At 45.7% G+C, this 18,532-nt stretch overlaps 1 protein-coding gene across 3 annotated transcripts in view; it reads right to left on the bottom strand.

The window, feature by feature from the left end:
• USP6NL (USP6 N-terminal like) overlaps positions 1–18,532 on the bottom strand; it is a 170,342-nt gene that overhangs the window by 26,669 nt on the left and 125,141 nt on the right. For all 3 annotated transcript variants that reach the window (XM_056845928.1, XM_056845927.1, XM_056845929.1), the window contains 2 exons: positions 11,350–11,457; positions 3,554–3,663 (listed from right to left, as the gene is read on the bottom strand). In XM_056845928.1, coding sequence (XP_056701906.1) covers positions 3,554–3,663; positions 11,350–11,457 — 218 coding nt within the window. The remainder of the gene's footprint in view (positions 1–3,553; positions 3,664–11,349; positions 11,458–18,532) is intronic.

The following is an 18,532-nucleotide window of genomic DNA, read 5'->3' as shown; positions in this document are numbered from 1 at the left end:
AATACTGTGGCATGAATTAACTTGATCTTGGTGGCCAGTGACACATCCTTACACTTCAGAATCTTTTCTAGCTCCTTCGTGGCTGCCCTTCCCTGTCCTTCCTTAGGATGTTTGATTTTTTTTCTTCTTCAAACAGCAAACTGCTGTACTGCAAACAGCTTTGGGAACTTCCTTAATTTAGAAGACAGTTTGCTATGTGGCAAGGAGAAAAAGCCATCCAAGGAACAGAAGCCCGGAGCCGCCTTGGACATGACAAACCAGTTGTCCGGGTGTGTGTGTGGTGTTTGGTCCCTGTTACAGGTTCAGATTGTGCCTCACAGGAGACATAGGGTAGTAGTCAGGAAGTTAAACTATCTTGCATCGCTTTGGAAAAAAATATAATTGGCCTGGTGTATTGTTCTCCCCCACCCAAAAAAAAAAGGGGGGAAAAAGAGGCCATTTATGCAGGGTCAATTTTGATGCTCGCTCAAAGCTCTTTTTAAAAATGTGACCTTTAAAATGCCTATTCACGGTCCCGACGCAAAATGAGAAATTCCACCCTCCCGCACTCGCCTGCTCCTTTGTTTCTGTTTGCATAGCCATTAGCAACCGCTGTGTGCACAGCTAACGCGCCACTGTGATTTTGCATGCTTCCTTGAGGGGGTTCTTCACAGAGGGGGGGTCACAAAAGGTTGCGTTAAAGGGGCTCTTAAGAAATGCCAAGCAGGTTTGTGCCAGCTTCGCCGTCACTTCCTGAATGACGGTTCAGCGTGAAAAACTTAAAAAAAAAAAAAAAAAAAAAAACACGGGGCAATTCGGCCTGGAACCCACTGCTAATCACCAAGCATAAATGGCCATACTAAAGCCAATAGGAATAAAAGGAACTTTGAACATTACAAAAAGAAATAGAATTTCGGTGCTTTTGTTGTTTTTCTTGTTGTTCAGCACAGACCAGCTTCAGCAAAGAGCACAAGGGCCAATTGCAAAAGGAACCCAGTTTTGGAAAATAAACGAGGGAGTGGAATGAAAGCTTCAATTCACGACTCCTTAGTGACTCGTCTCAGAAATGACATTTTGCTTTTTTAAATAATGCAGGAGAAAACACTTCATTCATATGATGTCATCATTTTGAAACAAAAAGGAGCATTCAGAATACGTGGGAGCTTTAACTTTAATGTAGGAATTTCCAACATTCCAACAATTGAGGGAGAAGAGGCAATTCATGGAAAAGGGTGGAGACCCTTTATTATCTACTGGAAGAGGATCAAACTAGAAGAAAATGTGAAACTGGAAGTACTGGGGTGTTTTTAAGGATTTATGTGGTGGTTGGACATCTCTCGCTATTACAGCTGAGCTCCAGGCAATAGAGATCAGCTCATCTGGAGAAAATGACCACTTTGAAAGGTGGACTCTATGTCATTATACCCCACTGAAGTCCCTCCTCAAACCCTGCCCTGCTCAGGCTCCACCCCCAAAATCTCCAGGTATTTCCCAACTTGGAGCTAGCAACCCTACTCCAGGTGGTGGCTGGAGATCTCCTGGGATCACAACTGATCTCCAGGTGACAGAGATCACTTCACCTGGAGAAAATGGCCACTCTGGAAGGTAGACTGTATGGCACTGTACCCCCAATGAAGTCCCGTCCCTCCCCAAACATAACCTCCTCAGGCTCCACCCCCAAAATTCAAGGTATTTCCCAACCCGAAGTTGGCAACCCTATCAGGAACAGATGTGTAATAGACTGATATGGTCAGAGATTTGTAGATTATTGTATAATTTGGAGGGGTTTCTTTGCATATTTTCTTCATTACAAATATTCTGCATATCTCTGGGAAAAAAGTCTTTTTTACGACGCATATATTTCTTACAGAAAATTTAAAATGTTAATGTGTGAAGCACTGGTTTAATTAAGAATATATTCCATTTGAAAAGCACTGTTCAAAATCTCCTCAGGGAAACAGAAAAAAAGATTTCATAAGAAAAACTATCCTCATTCAGGCAGAAATTACTTCTATGCACCATCATATGGACAAATTTCCTTTACTGACAAGTTTAAGAAAAACCTTAAACAAAAATGACTTGCGTTGCATACTTTAAAAATACCCTCAAATACCTCTGAGCCTCAGTTTAGATTGTACATGTCAGATATGATCTCTGTTGAGCCTCAGTTTAGGTTGTACATGTCAGATATGATCTATGTTTAATATTCACCTGTCACATCACATTGCCAACAGGTCAAATTTATATCTTAACATAGAGTTGGTTTTTATACCCCACTTTTTTCTACCTTTTAAGGAGTATCAAACCGGCTTACGATCACCTTCCCTTTCTCTCTCCACAACAGACACCTTGTGAGGTAGGTGGGGCTGAGAGAGTTCTGAGAGAACTGTGACTGGCCCAAGGTCACCCAGCAGGCTGCATGTGGAGGAGTGGGGAATTGAACCCGGTTCTCCAGATTAGAGTCTGCTGCTCTTAACCACTACACCACACTGGCTCTCACCAGTGCTCCAAGTGGTAGTGGTAGTGGGAGTGGGAGGAGGAGGAGGAGGAGGAGAAGAAGAAGAAGAGTTGGTTTTTATATGCCGACTTTCTCTACCACTTAAGGGAAACTCAAACCGGCTTACAATCACCTTCCCTTCCTGGCTTCTTGTGTAGGAGTGGGGAAACAAATCTAGTTCACCAGATTCGCCTTTGCTGCTCATACGGAGGAGTGGGGAATCAAACCTGGTTCTCCAGATCAGAGTCCACCGATCCAAACCACCGCTCTTAACCACTACACCATCATCATCATCATCATCATCATCATCATACGTGTCCTTAGTGCTGCCATGTCACTTCCAGAGAAAACCCGGAAGCGATATATGTTAGCATTCAGGACCACTGGAAACTCTATGGTAAAATCATAAAGTTTCCGGGAATTCCAAGAGCTACCCTATGTCACTTCCGAGTTTCCCTGGAAGTGATGTGGTGATGCAAAGAACTTCTCAGCCCCCCTATATCCCTGCCTACAACCTTCCCACCAGTTGCCTGGCACTGCATGGCAAAACTAGCATATAGATGTGATGGATCTTCCGCAGGAAATAATCTGAGGCTGGGTTGGAAATCTCATGCCCTAGACCATGAGTGAATGAGTTCCCAACAAAATTTGGAAATGAAATTGTATTATAATGAAAGAATGGTGTTTTAAGCTGACATGTACTACCTGGAGGACCTTCGGGCAGAAAGAGGGGCACTAGAAAGTCACCAAATGAATAAATAAATATTTATTGATTTTCTTCCAGATGCAAATCAAAATAACTAATGATAGCTTATGACTGTTTAACCTTTCAGAAAGTCAAAGGCAGTTCTATGCATAAATTTGCTGTTACAAGAACACAACAGGGCAGAAGTGTGTGTGTGTGGGGGACCTCTAGAACCAGTCTAAAGATACCCCACCCCTCCAATATGTACTGCTGTTTTTGCAATTGGCAGCTCAGGGTTTTACGCCCAAAATCTTTCAAAGTCTGAAATACAAATTACGCCACTTGAAATTCTAGAAATCAGAGTAAGAAATACTGGAGAAACATTTACTTACTTCACTCCATATCTATCTCTAAACATGATATGATCCCGATATGTCCGATTGACATCCAGATCAATTTGTCTGATGTCTGTGGAGCTTATTCTCGCTTGGGTTTTTAAGGTCTAGGACAAAAAGAAATCAAGCACATGTTTATATGAAGCAGATGTATAAATCCACAGACAATGGTAACAATGGCCTAGTTTTCACTGAGGAGGTACTTAGGGTGTACATCTTCTGTAGGGTTGCCAGGTCCCTCTTCTCCCCCAGTGGGAGGTTTTTGGAGCGGAACCTGAGGAGGGGAGGGTTTGGGGAAGGGAGGGACTTCAATGCCGTAGAGTCCAATTGCCAAAGCGGCCATTTTCTCCAGGTGAACTGATCTCAATCAGCTGGAGATCAGCTGTAATTGCAGATCTCCAGCGAGTACCTGGAGGTTGGCAACCCTAGTTGTTGTCAGAATAAATTAGGCCTTGGAAGAGGCTACTGCACCAGTTACATGCCTTCCGGCAACTTCAATCGCCTTTCCTGCCTCTCCCCACAACAGACACCTTGTGAGGTAGGTGGGACTGAGAGAGTTCTGAAAGAACTGTGACTAGCCCAACATCACCATGCAGGCTTCCCATGGAGGAGCGGGGAATCAAACCTGGTTCTCCAGATTAGAGTCCACCACTCTTAACCACTATACCATGCTGGCTCTTTGGACTTTGAAAAGCTTGATATTCACTTATGCATGGCCTCAGGAACATCAAGCTTCCCAAGCACTATAAAAGGACCAAAGTGGAGCAAACTGAGGGACCACCACCCTAAATTCCACTTCAGTGATCTTGTTGAGGTAAAGCGCCAGCTTCCTTCCCTGAGCAACCTATGTCACCCTTCATTATCTCTCCAACTGACTGTTTAAGGGATGAGAAGAGCACATTTCTTGGCTCAGTGGTAACGGAACAAGTAAACCAAGCAGGCTTTTAAAAGGCCGGCACACTGACGCCAGATTGGTAGGGCAGACTGAAAATCTGGCTAGAAAAGGTTCAAGTTCCACCCATGTGAGAAAATCCTTTTTTGCATCTGCTCATTTCCACCCCCCCCCCCAGCGCTGTACACATAGACCTGCATTTATATTATGGGTTTTGCTGAAGTTTCATATCAGACCGCCTTAACAATGTATTCAGATTGCCTATCGAAGGTTTGGCTAGGGAGTACAGACGTAGAATCATAGAACTGGAAGTGACCACCAGGGTCATCTAGTCCAACCCCTGCACAATGCAGGAAATTCACAGCTACTTCCACCCCTCACCCCCAGTGACCCCCTACTCTATGCCCAGAAGATGGCCAAGATGCCCTCCCTCTCATGATCTGCTTAAGGTCATAGAATCAGCATTGCTGACAAATGGCCATCTAGCCTCTGCTTAAAAACCTCCAGGGAAGGAGAGCTTACCACCTCCCGAGGAAGCCTGTTCCACTGAGGAACCTCTGTTAGAAAATTCTTCCTAATGTCTAGATGGAAACTCTTTGGATTTAATTTTAACCCGTTGGTTCTGGTCCGGCCTTCTGGGGCAACAGAAAACAACTTGGCACCATCCTCTATATGACAGCCCTTCAAGTACTTGAAGATGGTTATCATATCCCCTCTCAGTCTTCTCCTCTTCAGGCTGAACATATCCAGCTCCTGCAACCTTTCCTCATAGGACTTCGTCTCCAGACCCCTCACCATCTCGGTTGCCCTCCTCTGGACCCGTTCCAGCTTGTCTACATCTTTCTTTAATTGCGGTGCCCAAAACTGAACACAATACTCTAGGTGAGGTCTAACCAGAGCAGAGTAAAGCGATACCATCACTTCGCATGATCTGGAAACTATACTTCTGTTGATGCAGCCCAAGATTGCATTTGCCTTTTTAGCTACTGCATCACACTGCTGACTCATGTTCAGTGTTTGGTCTACTAAGACCCCAAAATCCTTTTCGCACGCACTACTGCTAAGACAAGTTTCCCCCATCCTATAATTATGCATTTGATTTTCCTACCTAAATGCAGAACTTTACATTTATCTTTGTGCATTTTATTAGTTTTAGCCCAATTCTCCAGCCTGTCAAGATCATCCTGGATCCTGGCTCTGTCTTCTACTGTATTTGTTACCCCTCCCAATGCATCCCCTCTATTCCTCATCCAAATCATTTATAAAGATGTTGAAATCTCTCCAGGATTTCCAAGAATTTTTAAAATAATTCTTAGAGAATGAAAACACTGCTCTTGCACACAATGGTGGGCTTATTCTTTTTCTAGCACACATCACTAGGTGGCATCCATAACCTTTAGAGACACATCTGCTTTACTTTAATCTGTTTTTGTTCCGTATTTCGTTGTTTGCTCATCATCATTTTGGTTAAAAGTGTTTGTTGGTCATTATATATAAAAAGCAGTGTGGTGTAATGGTTAGGGTTGGATTAGGATGGAGGTGACTGGGGGTTAAATCCCCACTTTGCCATGGACTTTAGTGGGTACCTTAGACCAATCAGTGTCTCCCAGCCTAACCAGCCTCACAGGATTGTTGTTAAGGAGGGACAAACCGATGTAAGCCACCCTGAGCTCCATGGAAGAAAGGTAGAATCGAATGTGGATTTTTTTTTTTAAAATCCTGGATTTTCAAAGATACAAACAAAACTGCTGAACACAGGAATCCAGCATGGTGTGGTGGTTAACAGCAGTGGTTTGGAGCAGTGGAGTCTGATCTGGAGAACCGAGTCTGATTCCCCACTCCTCCACATGAGCAGCGGAGGCTAATCTGGTGAACTGGATTTGTTTCCCCACTCCTACTCACAAAGCCAGCTGGGTGACCTTGGGCTAGTCGCAGCTCTCTCAGCCCCACCTCCCTCACAGGGTGTCTGTTGTGGGGAGGGGAAGAGAAGGCGATTGTAAGCCAGTTTGATTCTTCCGTAAGTGGTAGAGAAAGTCGGCATATTAAAACCAACTCTTCTTCTTCTTCTTCTTCTTCTGTAACTAAGCAGTATCGATATGAGCCAGATAAAATTAGAAGTGTCTAAGTCCTCTTGTTTCCAGTGGAAGAATTATACACACCCCTTTATCTTTCCCACTGAAATCAAAGGAGCTTTAAAAAAATTTTTGCTGGATCTTATCCTAAATGTGGTTCTGGATTTACGTCCTTTGGCCATGTAGTGTAGTGGTTCAAGTGTCGACTAGGATCTGGGAGACCCAGGTTCAAATCCCCACTCACTGTGGTTCAAGTGTCGTGGAAGCCCACTGGGAGACCCTGGGCCAATCACTCGCAGCCTAGCCTACCTCACAGGGTTGTTGTAAACTGAAAATGTGTTAAAGGAAATGCATACACTGCCTGGGCTCTTTGGAAGACGAGAGCAATAAACTCAATTAAATAAAACCAAAATATGTCCATCTGTAATCTAAACAATTGCAGATGTTAACCGTGTATTAAGATAAACCGATTTGGGGACCCTATTTGGGAGGAAAGGCAGCATATAAATGACTTAAATAACATAAATGACTGTTAACTATCGATTATCCTGGGCATTTTATTTTGTATGTTTTAAATTGTGACGTTTTCAGTCATGATTTGTAAACCGCTTTGAGCCACAGGCAAAAGGTAGGATCTAAATATTTAATAAATACATATTAATATTGAAATATTGAAATAAAAACTCTGGCAGTGCAACCTAAGCAGAGTTATACTGTTCTAAGTCCACTGAACTCAACAAGCTTAGAAGGGTGAAACTCTATTTAGGATTGCACTGTAAGTATCAATCTTCCTCATTCTTTAATTCACGGATGTGAGAGGTGGCATAACGATACTGACTTTTAAGGCTTTAATTGCCATTGCAAGGTTAAAAGCAACAGTCACAGTGCGTGATGAAATTAAGCCGCAGAGCTGAGTTTGCAAAATTTGTCACTGGGGTTTCCCGTGCAGTATTTGACATAGCAGCTAAAGGTTTGTCACTGTGAAATCCTTTTGTGAAATAATTTGATTTATAAATTGTAACCGAGAGCCAGGAGACGAAGTGCCCATTTGTTTATTAATTGTCTGTCCACCTCTTTCGAAACGTAAGACATTTGGCACGAACATCTCAACTGAAATATATCTCTGTTACGGGACAGCCAAGGTTCTGTTTCTATTCGTATGCAGCTCAGTACTAAACCAGTAGCAACACGGGTGACATTTGAATGACAGTTTTATTTCATGAAAAGTAGCTGGGGGAAGGGGGGGCAGTTTAAATCTTTACACTCCTTCCAGTTTTCTGCTCAAAACCGGGTCTCCTCCAACCTGCTTTTCCAGTTGTGTGGGGAAAAGATAGTAGTGTTCTCTCCTTGCGGTCATTCTAGGGGTGCCAGTATGAAGATGGTAACAAGGCAGGAGACCCACAGTTGGGGGCATAACCAGCGACATGCTGATGTCACTTCAGGCATAACCAGAAGGGACATAATGACATCACTAGTGATGTTATACCATTTGGCCAAAACTCTATGGTTTAACCATAGAGTCTTGACTGAATGCTAGGGTGTCACTAGTAATGTGATGACGTCACTTCTGGTCATGATGGAAGTGACACCAGTGCGTCAGGATGACAGCCACCATTCCCCCCACCTTTCTCCTACCAACCAGGGGAGATATGGGAGGAACATGGCCGGGGCGGGGTGGTCCCAGCAAGAACACGACAACCCTAGTTAGGTCCCAACTCCCGGGCCCAGAAGAAGAAGAAGAGTTGGTTCTTAATACTCCAATCTTCTCTACCTTTAAGGAGTATCAAACCGGCTTACAATTGCCTACCCTTCCACTTCCCACAACAGACACCTTGTGAGATTGGTGGGGCTGAGAGAGTTTGGAGAGAACTGTGACTGGGCCAAGGTCAGCCAGTAGGTTTAATATGGAGGAGTGGGGAATCGAACCCGGTTCCCCAGATTAGCGTCCACTGCTCTTAACCACTACACCACAAAGGCAAGGGAAAGGATTTTCCTGAGAGGCAGGCTCTTCCTCACATTCTCAGTCTCTTTCCTAGCTTCCTTAGGAAAGCAGCGTTCTTTGGAGATTTATAAGAGGACACCTTGGAAAAAAGACTCTCTTGGAAAACAAAGGAATTCGTTTACATCGAAGGCGAGAACCCTACAGTCATTCTGGCCACCTTGGTGTTTCATCTCCCTCCAAACTGGATAAGAAGGGACAGTCCATGAAGAAAAGAAGAGTTGGTTTTTACAGGCCAACTTTCTCTATCTTTTAAGGAGAATCAAACCAGCTTACAATTGCCTTCCCTTCCTCTCCTCACAACAGACACCTTGTGTGGTAGGTGGGTCTGAGAGAGTTCAGAGAGAACTGTGACTAGCCCAAGGTCACCCAGCAGCCTTCATGCCGAGTGGGGAAACCAACCCAGTTCTCCAGATTAGAGTCCGCCGCTCCTCACCACTACACCGCGCTGGGACACAACACAGGCTACTGAGGTGATCCTGTGAAACATCCTAGGAAGAAGTCCTGGCTTCACTTAAGGTCTGGGAGATCGCAAGGCACGAGGAGGTCATGTCCAATGGGGGCAGAGAACACATGAACACATGAAGCTGCCTTGTACTGAATCAGACCCTTGGTCCATCAAAGTCAGTATTGTCCACTCTGACCGGCAGCGGCTCTCCAGGGTCTCAGACAGAGGTCTTTCACATCACCTACTTGCCTAGTCCCTTTAACTGGAGATGCCGGGGATCGAACCTGGGACATTCTGCATGCCAAGCAAAGGCTCTACCACTGAGCCACGGCCCCTCCCCATAATGATCCTTCTGCAGGTTCATCTACGGAAACCTTGTGATGACTTTTACTTCCTCTAGATAGTGAAGTTCGACCATATTCTCGGCACTCCGCCAGGGCCAGCAGGACCTCACTAAACCATCCAATCGGTAGCAGCAATGGGCGGTGTGTACAAAGGGCAAATCAGCCGCAGACTTTGATTTTGAGCAGAAAAGTTTAAGCAGGCCCACTGCCGCCCAACTTCTCAAACTAGGAGCACCCAGTAATTATAGCAAAAACACTGAGCACCTCTGGATGCCTCTCTTTTTGTAAACTTTCAGTTGCCCCTAAGTTTTAGATACTCGCGTCTTTTCAATAATTTACTTGAACTCCACTGCTATTTATTTATCTGAATTATTTCTATGCTGTCTCTCCATAGGTGGATCACAAAGTAAAACATGATAAAAACAGAACACCCGCAACGTCATAAAAATTAAAAATAGCTATTATTAAATAAGTTTTGATAATTAAAATAATAATTATTTAATAATAATAATAACTATATTGCCATTAAAAAACCAGCATCAGCATAAAACACTCAGCATGTTAAAACAAGCATCATAAAAACACTTCTCAGGCATAGGAGAATATTAACAAAGTTTACAAGATCAGCGTCTTAATTAAAAGCCTGGGATAGGGGCCAGGCGAGCCTCAAGGGGAAGGGCATTCTCCAGGCAAGGTGCCATCACTAAAAAGGCCCCATCTCTGGCCATCACCTGCCTCATGTCTGAAGGCGGGGCTATGAGGAAGATAATTATTTATTTACTTCACTTATAACCTGTCTTCCTCCATAGCGAAAAACCAAAGCGGCTTACACTGTTCTCTTCTTCTCCATTTTATCCTCACAAGAAACCCTATAGGTACGTTAGGCTATGTGGCTATGTGTGACTGACTCAAAGTTACCCAGCAAGAACAAATGAACATAAAAGCCACGCTGGATCAGACTAAGGCCCATCAAGTCCAGCAGTCTGTTCACACAGTGGCCAACCAGGTGCCTCTAGGAAGCCCACGAACAAGACCACCGCAGCAGCATTATCCTGCCTGAGTTCCACTGCACCCAATGTAATAGGCATGCTCCTCTGATCCTGGAGAGAATAGGTATGCATCATGACTAGGATCTATTTTAACTAGTAGCCATGGAAAGCCCTATCCTCCATAAGAACATAAGGAAAGCCCTGCTGGATCAGACCAAGGCCCATCAAGTCCAGCAGTCTGTTCACACAGCGGCCAACCAGGTACCTCTAGGAAGCCCCCAAACAAGACGACTGCAGCAGCACCATCCTGCCTGTGCTCCACAGCGCCTAAGATAAAGGGCCTGCTCCTCTGATCCTGGAGAGAATAGGGATGCATCATGACTAGTAGCCATTTTTACAAGATTCCATCGCAGATCATGGATTCGAACCTGGGTCTCCCAGACCCTAGCCCTATGCTCTAACCACTACACCACAGTGTCTCAGAGCCCACACAATCAGCCCACACTGGTGTGTTGGACAGTGTGATAAGAAGCAGTCCTCCAAGTACCCTGGGCCTCCATTTTGACTTGTGCGCTCAAGTAGAGGGTCAAGCCAGTGCTATAAATCTGCTTATAAACCTGGTTGGCCACTGTGTGAACAGACTGCTGGACTTGATGGGCCTTGGTCTGATCCAACAGGGCTTTCCTTACGTTCTTATGTTTCTTATGCATTGGTAAGTTGTCAGGGCAGGAGAATGTCGGGAGAGGGTCCAGAAAGAGAAACAACTCCCCCTTACCACACACACCCGGGTACAGAATCAAAAAAAGTAATTTCTAGTCAGACTTCTTCAAACTAGAAACGCATTGTTTCGCAGAGGGAAAGTAGAAATTAGGGCACAAAGCGTAACAAAAATGGGGGGAAACGTTCAAAAAGACAAAGAATTCCTCCTGAGCTATTCTTTTTTTTAAAAAATCAATATTATTTTTATTCCTTTTGGTATACAGCAGAAAATTTAAGCTCTCTGTTGTCCCGTTTTCAGGTATCTGAGCCCACCTATCTCGGAAACTCACGTTATAGTAGTCCTTCATTTCTTCTTTCATTTTAGGGACATCGAGCAACAAAGACCAAATTTCGCCTCTCAGCTGCAGCGGGATTCCTTTATAAATTCTCCTATGAAACTGGAAACACGGGGGGGGGGGGAATTAAATTAATGTTATCGAAAGCAAACCAGAAAAGAACACCATGCGACTGCCCGGCCATATCTACAGCCCAAGAGCTGTAACCTGGAAAGGAAAGAAACGGCATTAATTGGTTAGGCAAAGAAGAAACGTAGGCACTGAAGATTTCAGAGATATTTTCTGCCCACAGACCATTTCTTAGGGATGCTGTGCGTGGAGGGTGGGGCAAGAAGAAGGCGGAGCCGGTGTGGTATAGTGGTTAAGAGCGGTGGTTTGGAGCGGTCGAGTCTGATCTGGAGAACCGGGTTTGATTCCCCACTCCTCCACATGAGCGGCGGAGGCTAATCTGGTGAACTGGATTTGTTTCCCCGCTCCTAAACACGAAGCCAGCTGGGTGACCTTGGGCTAGTCACAGCTCTCTTAGAACTAGGGTTGCCATCCTCCAGGTAATAGCTGGAGATCTCCTGCTATTACGACTGATCTCCAGCCGATATAGATCTGCTCACCTGGAGAAAACGGCCTCTTTGGTAATTGGACTCTCTGGCATTGAAGTCCCTCCCCTCCCCAAACCCCACCCTCCTCAGGCTCCACCCCAAAAACCTCCCACCAGTGGTGAAGAGGGACCTGGCAACCCTAGTTAGAGCTCTCTCAGCCCCACCTACCTCACAGGGTGTCTGGTGTGGGGAGGGGAAGGGAAGGTGATTGTAAGCCGGTTTGAGTCTCCCTTAAGAGGTAGAGAAAGTCAGCATGTAAAAACCGACTCTTCTTCTTCTTCTATTTTAAAAAGTGAGAAATTGGGCTTTAAATGCTTAAAAGAGCAAACCATGGCAAACAAATCACAAGAACACGAGAAAAGCCATGCTGGATCAGACCAAGGCTCATTGAGTCCAGCAGTCTGTTCACACAGGGGCCAACCAGGTGCCTCTAGGAAGCCCACAAACAAGATGAGTGTAGCAGCACCATCCTGCCTGTGTTCCACCGCACCCAAGATAATAGGCACGCTCCTCTGATCCTGGAGAGAACAGGTGTGCATCATGACTAGTATCCATTTTGACTAGTAGCCATGGATAGCCCTCTCCTCCATGAACGTGTCCACTCCCCTACTGCGCAGGTTGAATGATTGGCCTAACCTCCTGCTAGAGTTTTGCCTGTTTTCTGGAGATCTGGCATGGTTACTCCTCTATGTAGTGTTGCCAGGTCTGGGTGGGAAAATACCTGGAGATTTGTGGGGGGGGGGAGCCTGGGAAGGGCGGGGTTTGGGGAGGGACCTCAGCAAGTACAATGCCATAGAGCCCACAAAGCTGAGCAGTAGCACAGACCACTTTATTTTCACCCCACCGTTCTTCCACACAGCTCGGGGCAGTATATAGGGCCACAACAACCCTGTGAGGTAGGTTAGGCTGAGAGAGAGAAAATGGCTAGCCCAAAATCACCCAGACAGCTGCATGGGGGAGTGGAGATTTGAACCTGCTTCTCCCTGGCCCTGGACTGACAGTATAGTTGCCACATCAGACCGGCTCCACAAAGGAAAGGAACGGAATATATTAAGGGGTGAATTATCCATACTGAATTAGTTTCGAGAGGATTCTGGCGAAGCTGAGGAGTGTTGAGACAGCCAGAAGGAAATTAGTGTCTACTGAATCTTCCACAATTTTCCACATTTTCTAGCAGGCTACTGACACTCGGATCTAATTGTTCTCCAAAACAGGAAGACCAGACAGATGTTACAAGATCCTGGCTAAAAATACAACATCGAGCTGGATTAGGATCCCCCAATTGTCTGTCTCAGATTTCAGAGGCAGAGAAAATCTTATAAGCCGCCAAAATAGTAAGGGAGATATCTTCTTTGAAGGGAGAAAAATCATTTATGTCACTGGCTTAGTAACACAAGTGAAAGCAGGAATTGAATGCATCGGTGGGGTTTTTTTCCCCCTTTTGTTTTGTTTTGGAGCCTGAAGGGGAAGGGAGAGAGGCAATTTAAGGACAATTAACCGAGACAGTGATAAAATAGCTCTATGCCGCCTTTCCAGCCAATTCAAGCTCCCCCAGGCCACGAACATTTACATGTAAAATATTTAAAACAATTAAATGTACTATAAACACATGAAAACATAAATACTTGAAAATACTTGAAACAGGGAAGAGGACTAATAAGCAGAGTTGCCAGCTCTGAGTTGGGAAACACCTGGAGCTTTTGGGGTGGAGCCTGAGGAGGGGGGTTTGGAGAGGGGAGGGACTGCAATGCCATAGAGTCCAATTGCCAAAGTGGTCATTTTCTTTAGGGGAAGTGATTCGCCTGGAGATCAGTTGTAAAAGCAGAAGATCCCCAGCCACCACCTGGAGGTTGGCAACCCTACTAACAAGAGTCAGCGTGGGAATGCCAAACCAAACAACGAGGTGTCCCCCACCCCCCAGAAGAAGGCAACGATAGAGAGACGATTAGCCCTGGGGAAGGAGTTCCAAAGTTTCAGCGCCACACCCGAGAAGGCCCTTTCTCTGTTTGCAACAGGTCTAAGTCACAAGGTGGTGGGAAAACCTGAAGCAAGGCCTCTGAAGATGATCAAAATGGACAGGTGGGTTCATATAGCAGAAGGACGTCTTTCCGGTGTGCTGACCCCAAGCCAAGTAGGGCTTTAAAGGACAATACCAGTGCCCGGAACTGGTCCCAGAAGTAAGCTGGTGTAGATAGAACAGGACTGGAATCCTGGTGGTGGTCAGAGATGTCCTGGGATTACAACTGATCTCCAGGTGACAGAGATCAGTTCACCTGGAGGAAATGGCAGCTTTGGAAGGTGGACTCTATGGCAATACCATTGAAGTCCCTCAGAAGGAGGAGGAGGAGGAGGAGGACGAAGAAGAAGAGTTGGTTTTTATATGCCGACTTTCTCTACCACTTAAGGAATAATCAAACCAGCTTACAGTCACCTTCCCTTTGAAGAAGAAGAGGAGGAGAAGGAGGAGAAATGGTAGAGACTTTCTCTACCATTGGGGAGGGGCTATGGCTCAGTGGTAGAGCATCTGCTTGGCATGCAGAAGGTCCCAGGTTCAATCCCCAGCATCTCCAGTTAAAGGGACTAGGCAAGCAGGTGATGTGAAAGACCTTGCCTGAGACCCTGAGTAGACAACTACTCAGCTGCCAGTCTGAGTAAACAACACTACTCAGCACTACTCAGCTGCCGGTCTGAGTAGAGAACACTACTCAGAAGAAGGAGGAGTTAGTTTTTATTAGTTAGTTTTTATATGCCGACTTTATCTTTTAAGAAGAATCAGACCAGCTTACAATCGCCTTCCCTTCCTCTCCCCACAACAGACACCCTGTGAGGTAGGTGGGGCTGACAAAGTTTGGAGAGAACTGTGACTGGTCCAAGCGATGACTATCTCCATTCTATTAAAGCAGTTCTCCTTCCCCCTTTGGCAACAGCGGACAAAAGCCAGGGGTGATTTGACACCGATGCCCTCAATGCATGCCAAAGTAAATCCCGGCTACCCTGGATTGGCAGGTCCTTCCCCCCCCCTCCGCCCCTGTCCTCCCCACTGCCCCCCTCCCACTCCCTTCTCGCTCACACAGCTGCTCAATCACTAAGACATTTAGACAGCACAAGGTAGCAGCAAATCGCCGGAGAGATTTGAATGCGAATGCGATAAATGGCACTCTTATTCAACGGCCTCCTGAAAGTTATGACCACGCCAGGACAAGGCAGGCGTAAACACCTGCAGTGATAGATGGTTTCATATGCCCTCCCTCGCAACTCTGTGAGAACGCAGTTGAGGGTTGAAAGTATAAAATTAGAGTTTTTTTAAAAAGAGCTGCCGGGTAGAAGTTGGAGAAGCAGAGATGTCGCCACCATGTGCAAAAAGAAATACAAGTTACAGCTATATTTTATTGAGGGGGGTGGGATGTGGATCTAGGGTTGCCAACCTCCAGGTACTAGCTGGAGATCTCCTGCTATTACAGCTGATCTCCAGCCGACAGAGATCAGTTCCCCTGGAGAAAATGGCCGCTTTGGCAATTGGACTCTATGGCATTGAAGTCCCCCCCCAAACCCTGTCCTCCTCAGGCTCCGCCCCCCAAAAAAATCTCCAAGTATTTTCCAATCCGGAGCTGGCAACCTTACTATGAAACCTTCCTAGAAAGCCCAGGGTCTTCCCAGAAAGCCCAGGTCCATTTTTGCCACCTAATGAATGAATTTTATTTGCGGTCAAAGACCAATAAATACACACTATATGTACTTTCAAGAGCCCCGTGGCGCAGAGTGGCAAGCTGTAGTACTGCAGTCCAAGCTCTGCTCACGACCTGAGTTCGATCCCAACGGAAGATGGTTTCAGGTAGCCGGCTCAAGGTTGACTCAGCCTTCCATCCTTCTGAGGTCGGTCAAATGAGTACCCAGCTTGCTGGGGGTAAAAGGAAGATGACTGGGGAGGGCACTGGCAAACCACCCCGTAAACAAAGTCTGCCTTGGAAATGTCGGGATGTGACGTCACCCCATGGGTCAGGAATGACCCGGTGCTTGCACAGGGGACCTTTACCTTTACCTATACGTACTTTGCCACTGGAGGGAGGTTTTTGGTGTGGAGCCTGAGGAGGATTTAAACGAAGTAAATAAACTCATTTCCAGCCTGTTGTTAGGCAAAGACGGGTTTAAAATGTTCTAAATAAATATATTATGCATTTACTCTCTGGCTCCTTGCAGGCCTCAAATGTAAACCCACTGTATTTTCAAAGGCAAAGGGAGATAATGAGTTAGAGACGCCCGAGCAATCTGTCCAAAATCATTTAAGCAAACCTTACATTCTGTCTTGGGTGACTTCCGTTTGGCATCCGTTCTCACATTTCATTTTTAAAGGGCCGTATATTTGGTTTAGAAGAAACAACCTTCTCCAAAGACATAATGCATAAAATTCTGGTAACGTTTCATCAGACGCCTTCCCCTTCTGTTTTATAGAAGAGTCTTAAACCACCTTCGATGCCTTTGTCAATATTTGCTTCCCGTGTCTTGGGGTGGGGGGAAGCTGACGGATAGAACAAGATTGTGAGGAGGTGAGAGAGAGAGATAGAGAGAAATGCAGAAAGAGTCGAACGCATCCTCTAATAGGAAGCGCCAGTCAAGGAAGGTCACAGCACAAATTGGCAAAAGGTGCTTCGTTCTGGAAGCTCTTTGTCACACACACAAAGTAACACACATACCACTCAATGCAATGGTTGCCTTAGTGATGAGAAAATAATTTTAATAGCTTTTTTTTTTTTTAAGGAAAATGCTGATTTAACACCCGCTCAAAGAGTCTAGGGTTTTTGACAACCCCAAACTTTTGTGCTGACCTTCAGAGAAACTTGTGTGCCGGTTCTTGTCCGGTAGCTGTGTTAATCTGAGACAGCGCAAACAGGCAACTTGACCTTAAAGACCTGACCTTAAAGACTAAAAGGGACTTTATTCCACTTTTTAAGACTTTTATGGAGTAGAGCCCACTCTGTGGATGTGATGAAGTGGGCTTGGGGCCACAAAAGCTTAAGCTGGAAGAAAATCTCGTTACTCGTGAACCTGTTTATCCAAGCTTTCCTAGCTAGTGTTACCAGATTCCCTCGGCCACACAACGCATAGCTAAACTGTGGAACTCCCTGCCCCAGGATGTGGTGATGGCTGACAACTTGGAAGTCTTGAAGAGGGGAGTGGAAATGTTCATGGAGGAGAGGGGTATTCATGGTTACTAGTAAAAAATGGATACTAGTCATGATGCATAACTATTCTCTCCAGTATGAGAGGAGCATGCTTCTTATATTAGGTGCTGTGGAACCCAGGCAGGACAATGCTGCTGCAGTCGTCTTGTTTGTGGGCTTCCTAGAGGCACCTGGTTGGCCACTGTGTGAACAGACTGCTGGACTTGATGGGCCTGGATCTGATCCAGCATGGCTTTCCTTATGTTCTTATTAGTTGCCAAATGCCTGGTTGGAAAACTCCTGGAGATTTGGGGGTAGAGCCTGGAAAGGAAAGGGGCACTCAGCAAGGTACAATGCCATAGAGTCCACCCTCCATAGCAGCCATTTTATCCAGGGGAACTGATCTCTGTAGTCTGGAAATGGGCTGTAATTCTGGGGGATCCCCAGGTCCCACCTGGGGACTAGCATCTTTAATCATAGCAACTGTTTTATGGGCCAGTCTTAGAATCATAGAATCATAGAGTTGGAAGGTACCACCAGGGTCATATAGTCCAACCCCCTGCACAATGCAGGAAATTCACAACTACCTCCCCCCCTCCACACCCCCAGTGACCCCTACTCCATGCCCAGAAGATGGCCAAGATGCCCTCCCTCTCATCATTTGCTTAAAGTCATAGAATCAGCATTGCTGACAGATGGCCATCTAACCTCTTTTGTTGGAAACAGGAGGCAAGGCACCATCCTGACTGCCTTTCCAAGATGCTCATGGAATGGGACTAGGGTTGCCAACCTCCATCTGGAGCCTGGAGGTCGCCTAGAATTACAACTCATCTCCAAACTGCAAAGATTGGCCCCCCTGGAAGATACAGCTGTTTTGGACTCTATGGCATTATACCCTGCTGAAGTCCCTTCCCTCCCCAAGCCCCACCCTTTCCATGATCCATCCTCAAATCTCCAGGAATTTCCTAGCATGGAGTTGGCAACCTTAAATGGGGTTTTCCTGCCTTCTACAGCCCACGGAACCACACACACACACACATGGGTATGTTGGAGACGGGGAATCCTCACAGAAGGCAAACTGGACTCTAATCTGGAGAACTGGGTTGGTTTCCCCACTCCTCCACATGAAGCCAGTTGGGTGACTTTGGGCTAGTCACAGTTCTCTCAGAACACTCTCACCCTCACCTACTTCACAAGGTGCCTGTTGTGGGGGGGGGGAGGGAAGGCAATTGTAAGCCGCTTTGAGACTCAGTAGTAGAAAAAAGCAGGGTATAAAAACAAAGTATTCTAAAGGCTTAAATAAGTTAGTTATGTATTTCCTTTCCTTTCCCCCAATAAGAGCTCTATGATGCATAGATCTTGAGCAGTGAGTAATTATAAATAAATTATTACCCAATAGACCAAAGGAGTAAAAGAAATTTG

The sequence above is a fragment of the Euleptes europaea genome, chromosome 3, assembly GCF_029931775.1.
Source record: "Euleptes europaea isolate rEulEur1 chromosome 3, rEulEur1.hap1, whole genome shotgun sequence".
NCBI classification, from domain to species: domain Eukaryota; kingdom Metazoa; phylum Chordata; class Lepidosauria; order Squamata; family Sphaerodactylidae; genus Euleptes; species Euleptes europaea.
The sequence above is the reverse complement of the archived record's forward strand: the minus strand, read 5'-3'. Positions and strand labels throughout refer to the sequence as shown.